At 35.5% G+C, this 7,660-nt stretch overlaps 1 protein-coding gene across 1 annotated transcript in view; it reads right to left on the reverse strand.

Annotated features, from left to right (window-relative positions):
- LOC107670898 (von Willebrand factor A domain-containing protein 8-like) overlaps positions 1 to 7,497 on the reverse strand; it is a 25,317-nt gene extending 17,820 nt beyond the window's left edge. Inside the window, exons 1-7 of the mRNA XM_016463705.1 lie at positions 7,274 to 7,497; positions 6,953 to 7,056; positions 6,679 to 6,810; positions 6,445 to 6,572; positions 6,106 to 6,183; positions 1,407 to 1,558; positions 376 to 489 (exon numbers count right to left, since the gene is read on the reverse strand). Of these exons, the coding sequence (XP_016319191.1) occupies positions 376 to 489; positions 1,407 to 1,558; positions 6,106 to 6,183; positions 6,445 to 6,492 (392 nt within the window). The 5' untranslated portion in view covers positions 6,493 to 6,572; positions 6,679 to 6,810; positions 6,953 to 7,056; positions 7,274 to 7,497. The remainder of the gene's footprint in view (positions 1 to 375; positions 490 to 1,406; positions 1,559 to 6,105; positions 6,184 to 6,444; positions 6,573 to 6,678; positions 6,811 to 6,952; positions 7,057 to 7,273) is intronic.
- Positions 7,498 to 7,660: the final 163 nt, after the last annotated feature.

The raw sequence follows: 7,660 nt of genomic DNA on the forward strand, positions 1-7,660 counted from the left end.
AGCTAAAATATATAATTTATTCATTAGTCTTTATTTTATTTTATTTGTATTAAATAATTAGTATAACTAATTGCTAAAGAGGCTAGAATATTTTATTTTATTATGTTATTTTCAAATATAATTTAAATGTGCATGGTATTGGTAGGTATGGTATGTAAATGTTACATGGTAGTGTTTCAAAATAGTGTTAACTTTAAAAAGAAATGAATTGTAAATTACAAAAAAAAAAAAAAAAACTATGTGGTATTTATAGTAATTGAAAATGACCAAAAGACAACAGAATGGCATTTAAAAATCTGTGCATTTTGCAACTGTAAATTAGGATATCAAGGGTCAGCTGAGCAGATTCATGCAATTGTCTGATTAAAACATTACCTGTCTTGCAGCTCTTGGTCAGTGAGCTGTAGTTCGTCTTTTAGAGTCTGGTAACGGTCCCACCTCAGTAGTCGAGCCCTGTCATACAGAACTAGCTCTCGGTCATGCAGCAACCTGAGACAGGCAGGCCAGATTAATCACCAAACAAATGACCAGCAATCTGCTCCAAAGTGAAAAACTCAAGCACAGAAATAGCAGTGCTGGGTTTGCACACCAAGAGTGTGTTCTCAAGAAAAAAATAATAAATAAAACTGCCAAAAAAGACCAAAAATAAAAGGATTAAAAAAAAAAAAATTGCGTCAAAAAAATATGTTAACAGACATTTATGAAGAGAGGTACATAAAACACAATGTCCTAACCAATGTCCTTGATGCAACAAGTTTCCAGTGTCAACTAATTTGTCCACCTATTATTATTCATTTATTGTCATTATTATTAGTAGTAGTTTATTATTAGTAGTAATTTAATATTATGAACATTTAAAGTACTACTAAATTATTACTACTACTACTAACTCAAATGTTTATAATAGTAATAATAATAATAATAATAAATTATTATTTTACTACTACTAATAATGTATTGATATAATAAATATTTAAACTTACTACTACTAATAATAATTAAATGAATAATTAACAAATATTTTTTCATAATAACAATACATTATAATAATAATAATAATAATGTATTATGAACATCTGATTTATTATAAGTAGTAGTAATTTATTGATATGAACATTTGAATTATTACTATTAACATATTTTTTTCTATCATTAATATTATTATTAGTAGAAGTAGTAGTAATAATTTATTGATATAATGAACATTTGAATTATTATAACGAATTATTAATATAATAAGTATTATTATTAGTACTACTACTAATATAGATACGTGAACACTGACCATTCTGGATTATGGACGATAAAAATGAGTTGGCATCACACTGGGTTTGGTGTTATAGTGTAAGCCTCTAGAGTAAGTGTATAGTAGTGTAAGTGTAGAGTAAGTATGGATTGAGGCTGACCTGGAAAGCACAGCCAGAGTGCCACGGTGGATGCCGTCCAGCAGCACCAGCTTGCCCTCCTGAGCAGCAGTGACCAGTGGGGAGGCCCTCCAGGCTGTGTCTCCATTAGGCAGGGTGTACCTCTGCTGGAGGAGGTCCCGCGCAGTCATGTCCTACCACACACACACACACACACACACACAGAGGCAATGCCTGTCATTTAGTGTATCCTGTAGTACGCTGACAAAGAAGGACAGAGGTGTGTGTGGACAGGGTTTACCAGTGAATTTGAGGTCAGTCATTCACACTGCTTTAGACTGTTATGGAAATGCATGGGCAGTGACTGATCTTTTATAATAACACAATACATCCACCATGACTCAAGATTTAAGCAAAGGGCTGTGCCATGATCTCAAGTAGCAATCACTCAATATATTGGCTAATTTTTAACAAATATGGTGTGAAATGAAAATGTTCAATTAATTACATTTTGTACATAGTATTTTCTGCTTTGTTCCAGTTTCTGAACAGTTTATAACTGTTCTGTTTTTTTTTTCCTCAGATCGTTGGACAGCAATCTTTAGCATACTATATATACTCTAAGAAAATACTATATATATATATATATATATATATATATACACAGTATATCTCACGTCTGATGAGACCACGATAAACTTATTTGGTTCAGATGGTGTCAAGCATGTGTGGCGAGTACAAAGACAAGTGTGTCTTGCCCACAGTCGAGCATGGTGGTGGGAGTGTCATGGTCTGGGGCTGCATGAGTGCTGCCGGCCTGTACTCGCTTCTGTGAGATACTGTATATATATATACAGTATATATATATATATATATATATATACATATTAATTCAGCAAGGATGCATTACAATGATCAAAAGTTAAAAGTAAAGATATTTATAATGTTGCAAAGGATTTCCATTTCAAATATTCAAACATACAGTTCATTCTATTCATCAAAGAATCCTTAAGAAAAAAAAGATCATGGTTTCCTGAACAATATTAAGCAGCACAACTGTTTTCAACACTGATAATAATACTAAATGTTTCTTGAGCAGCAAATCAGCATATTAGAATGATTTCTGAAGGATCATGTGACACTGAACACTGGAGTAATGATGCTGAAATTTCTGCATCACAGCAATACATTGCATTTTAAAATATATTCAAATAGAAAAGTTATTTTGAATTATAATAATTTTTCAAAATATATGACTGTTTTACTGTATTTTTGATCAAATAAATGCAGCCTTGGTGAGAAGAAAATTCAAATTCAAAAACATTAAAAACAACTATCACTAGCTTCAAGCATGTTCAAATATTACACAATTTTCAACGGCAATTTCACACATATAAAGCTCCATGTGTCAAAGTTCATATTTTATTCTTGTTATTATAACACTACATTAAATTTAAAGCATTAAAAAAACATTAAAATATGAAAATATGAGACCAATTGAACTCTTCCACTGTTTGCCAACCTGTTTGAGGGAAATTCGCATTAACTTTTAAGACAAGAAAAACACTGAAAAGTTATCTCAAGGTGAATCTACACAGGGAGAACAAAACTATCATAACAAGTGGAAACACAAGACACAAAACAGTATTGCTTGTCAAAGCAAGTGCCAAGACTCTTTTTCTGGCTTGTGACGTTGTATTTTTTCCACAACTGAAAGCACTGTATGTCATCAGGGACGAGCAGAGGCCCATACGAGTTCATAAAAGGGCTTCAGAGGGCTAACAAGATGAAGTGCGCTACAAAATTCCTCTTTTCCCCATACACTACGACCTCTTGCTCTCACCGGTAAAAAATAACTTGAGCATGATGCACGGACTGCTTCCTTTTCCTGCTCTATTCTCACTGAGCCAAAGGAATTCCCGACATTCCAGTATTAAACGCACACACGCACAGTGTTTTACTACCTGCGGCGCTAAAGTTTACACTCTGCTCTGAGCGGTTCTTCACAGTCTGTATGAGGTGCATCAAAACACGAGCATGCTGCGATCAGACCCACATGCTGTTGCGGGGCGCTCAGCAAGAACTCTTCACATCAGCTCCTCACCACATTTTGTCTGAAGTCTCAATCAACATTTTGGTTTAAGTTTTACATTAAAGGGATAGTTCACCCCAAAATGAAAAATTGCTGAAAATGTACTCACCCTCAAGTCATCCAATATGTTTCTATCAGCTGTTTGGACTCATTCTGACGGCACCCATTCACTGCAGAGGATCCATTGGTGAGAAAGTGACGTAATGCTAAATTTCTCCAAACCTGTTCCGATGAAGAAACACACTCATCTACATCCTGGATGGCCTGAGGGTGAACACATTTTCAGCAAATGTAATTTTTTGGGGTGAACTATTCCTTTAACCGTTAATGAAAATAAATCAAAAATAAGAAGTACAAGGATATTTACAGAAGTCCCTCTGTGACACATCGCATATTATTATTTACATAATTTTGTTTATTGTTATTTTTGATATAAAGTACATTGGGGTGTTTTGTCTTACATTTTATGTTATTTAGTTAATGTTTTTTGTATTATTTTAGCATTGTGTGTCACCCTGCTGGTGTTTTGTGTTTGTGTGTATGACCCTGTGCACTGTCTATATGTTTTATCAACAGGCCACTTACGATGAACTCTGATTTATCATGTAGTTTTCTACTCTACTCCCTGTATTATCATGGTGGTTATCAGTACAATTTAGGTAAAAGCTGATTTGGTAGTTTATTGTTCTTTTTACTGTAAATTTACCAGGATAATTTTTTACAGTGAATGCATTGCTTTCTCTGTGAAGAACACATGTGATGCCAAAACATGGTATCTTAAAAGGCATTTGTCTTTTTTAACAGCATTTACATTGGGAGCACAACTATGATGCCTTAAAAGGCTGCCTACGTAGTCAGCTGACACGATTTTGTGTTCTGAAAGCAGAATAGGGCCAATGCTGTTAATGATAACTGGGGGAGATCAAGGACAGGGCATGACTCTGATCCAAGAATAGAAACGACCCAAGAACACATGGCTATTTAAGGACTCGAGCTCAAAAATATTTTGTTTGGTCTTACGAGAATCACAAATATTAAAACACCAATGATTGCTGATGGAAACTCAGGGAGATCTGTGACCCCTGTGGTGCATGAACTCTGGTTCTGTGTGCTGATGCCCAGGACAACACTGAGCTTTCCCCCAAAAACCCAAACACTCATCTGAAAACCTCACTGTCCACAGCTGCGCACAACTGAGCAAACACAAAACCATGCTCATGTGATGAGAAGGTACATTCAGAGACCCAGACAGAAGAGAGCAAAAGAAAGGGGGTAAAGGAAAACACAACTGGGAACATTTTGCATTTTACAAAGGAATAGTCCAGGTTAAAGATAAAATGGAAAAACTGCAATACAATTTATTTCTCCATGTAAACATGCGCTAGATGGACGAGTTTGAAAATGCCTCTCTAAAGCATTTTTGATACCACTGCCCTGCGTCTCGCAATTTCAAAGCAAAAAAAAAAAAAAACACATCTGCACAGTCGGTATAGTTTCTAACCCAATCTTATAATAAAATTTTAAAATAAATGTATCTATAAACAATTTTGGCAAATTAATGGTGAAATTGTATGAATTAATTTTATAATTTAAGTCATATGAAAATATGATTTTCAGAAGAAAACAACATTTTACATTTTGTTCAACTTGTATGAGTTCATATGAACATAAGATTTTTATAAAACAAACAAACAAACAAACATTTTTAGAGGAAAATGTAAGTATTTCACATTTTGATGAATTGGTGGTAAATTAGTTTGAATTTGGATGATTTGAGTCATATAAATAATCAGTAAAAAAAAAAAAGAAACAAATAAAAAGATGATTTTTAGGAGAAAACAACTAATTTACATTTTGGCGAATTGGTTGTTGAATTTGTATAAATTTGTACAATTTGAGTCATACGAAAACACAATTTTTAGATAAACTAGAATAAAAAGCGCAATTTTAGAAGGAAACAATTATTTTACATTTTGATGGTGAAGTCGTATGAATTTGGATAATTGGAGTCATATGAAAACATCTCGATGAAATTGTATAAATTTATACGATTTGAGTCGTATGAAAATGTAAACTTTTTCTATAAAACTAAAATAAAAAGTGAAATTTTAGAAGGAAACAATTATTTTACATTTTGGTGGTGAATTCGTTCAAATTTGAACGATTTGAGTTGCACAAAAAAGTAAGATTTTTAGAAAAAACAAACAAACAAACTAAAACTAAGCATCAGCGGTGTGTAAGCACATCACACAAATAAATAAAAAATTAGATTCATACAAATTTGCAAAAAAAAACGCAAAACAGGCTGCATCCACACCACTAGATATCAGTACAAATCTAAGACGACTGCTATATCAGCTTGTGCACTATTAAAAATATGCAACTTTAAAGGAATATTTTCAGGTTCACTACCAGTAGAACTCTACTGACAGCATCAATGACACACCACCACAGAAAATAACACGTCGACTACTGTACAATAAACTAAACTACATTTTTGCCAACAGCTGAGGCACAACCATTTTCAATTGAAATCGAAAACATCTGTGGCGTACAACTTAACCTGTACTGATCCTTCCTTTAAAATGTTACCATTTTGTCTTCTTGGGATTGATTAGTTTTTATTATTTTCTTATGTTTTGACATTACCTGATAAAGCATTATTGGTTCAATGCTGTAGCCCAGCATTTCAGCAAATTCTCTTGCAATCACGGATTTGCCACAGCCCTGAAAAAACAAGAAGAAACAGCATTAGCCAAACCACTAGGCAATTTTACTAAACAAGCATATGATATACATTGTTCATCTGATCTAATCTCACTTAAATAAGAACACAAGCCATGACGCACACACAGAAGACACAGATGATCTTCCTGCATTACCTTAACAGGCAGTATATGAAAAGTGAGCTATTGTTCGAAACACATCAACTTTCTAGTTCAAAGTGCATTTGTCAGTGAGGGTGGCCACAGGAAGTTGTCTGTGTACCTTGGCTCCGATCAGACCAATGTCTTTGCCGAGGTGGGACTGCATCATCTCAGACAGCAGGCGGTCGTGGGTGGGGGTGCCGATGAACTGCAGTTGAGTGAGTGACTCGGCCACGTCCCTGATGTAACCTGCGGAGAAACCACAGCATTTCCTATTGAGGGAAGAAACGGTTAATCTAATCCACAATTCCAAATAAAGCGCAAAGCAAATTTACCACCATCGCTGTGTCCTGACCTGAAAGGGGATGTTCTGGTTGGTTATGTTGAGGGTGACAGCTGCCTGTCCTGCGTGATCTCCATTCACAGGCTCAGCGCTCACCACTGCAGTCGGAGAAGGTTTCGTGCTTCCATCAGTCAACTCAAACCTCTGAGAACAGAGTCTCTATTAGTGGAAATTAATTATACAGTGGGTATAGAAAAGAATGACCCCCCTTTAAAATAATCACATTCTGTTGCTTTGCAGCCTGAAATGAAGACGGACACAGTTTATAGAGTATACAGAGACTTACACTGAGACCCCCTCTACTGCAGTACGGCCTTCCTTTCCCAGCATGACCTCGTATGGGTAAAGCCTCTGCACCAGCTGCTGCGCTGACAGCATGGGGAACAGGTTCTGCAACACACAAATGCTCTTCAACAATATCTACAAATCAAATGCCTCTACAGATGTAAATTAGATTTCAGCACAATCACATTTATAATATCCCTCCATGTTAAAGGGGAGGTTGATCAGCTATTATCAAAGGCTTGATAGTGTTTATGGAGTGCACTGTAACGTGTTCATGCTACGTAAAAAAAAAAAAAAAAAGGGTTATTTTCACATACTTTACCTTTATTCTACACCGCTGTTTTCGTTCTCGTCAGAACGGTCTGTTGAGTTCGTGGTTCTATGAAGCCCCTCCCTCAGAAATACACAATCGGGCTCAGATTGGTTAGCTGGCCCAGTGTGTTGTGATTCGCTAGCCGCCTAGCGCACGTTGTCCGGAAACATCACACCCCCTTCCAATTACGGGTAGCTGCATGTTCCCGGGGGCAGGGTTTATGTAAACATCGGGGGTAGTGATGTCACAAACCCGGGAAGAAGCTTGTTGTAGTCCCTACCAACCTTTTTTTGTAGTCCTTAAACAGTGATTTCTTTAAAAGAAGGGGTCATATGATGCTGCTAAAAATAACATTATTTTGTGTATTTGGTGTAATGAAATGTGTTTATGCGGTTT

The sequence above is a fragment of the Sinocyclocheilus anshuiensis genome, unplaced genomic scaffold (genome assembly GCF_001515605.1).
Source record: "Sinocyclocheilus anshuiensis isolate Anshui unplaced genomic scaffold, SAMN03320099.WGS_v1.1 scaffold1366, whole genome shotgun sequence".
NCBI classification, from domain to species: Eukaryota; Metazoa; Chordata; class Actinopteri; order Cypriniformes; family Cyprinidae; genus Sinocyclocheilus; species Sinocyclocheilus anshuiensis.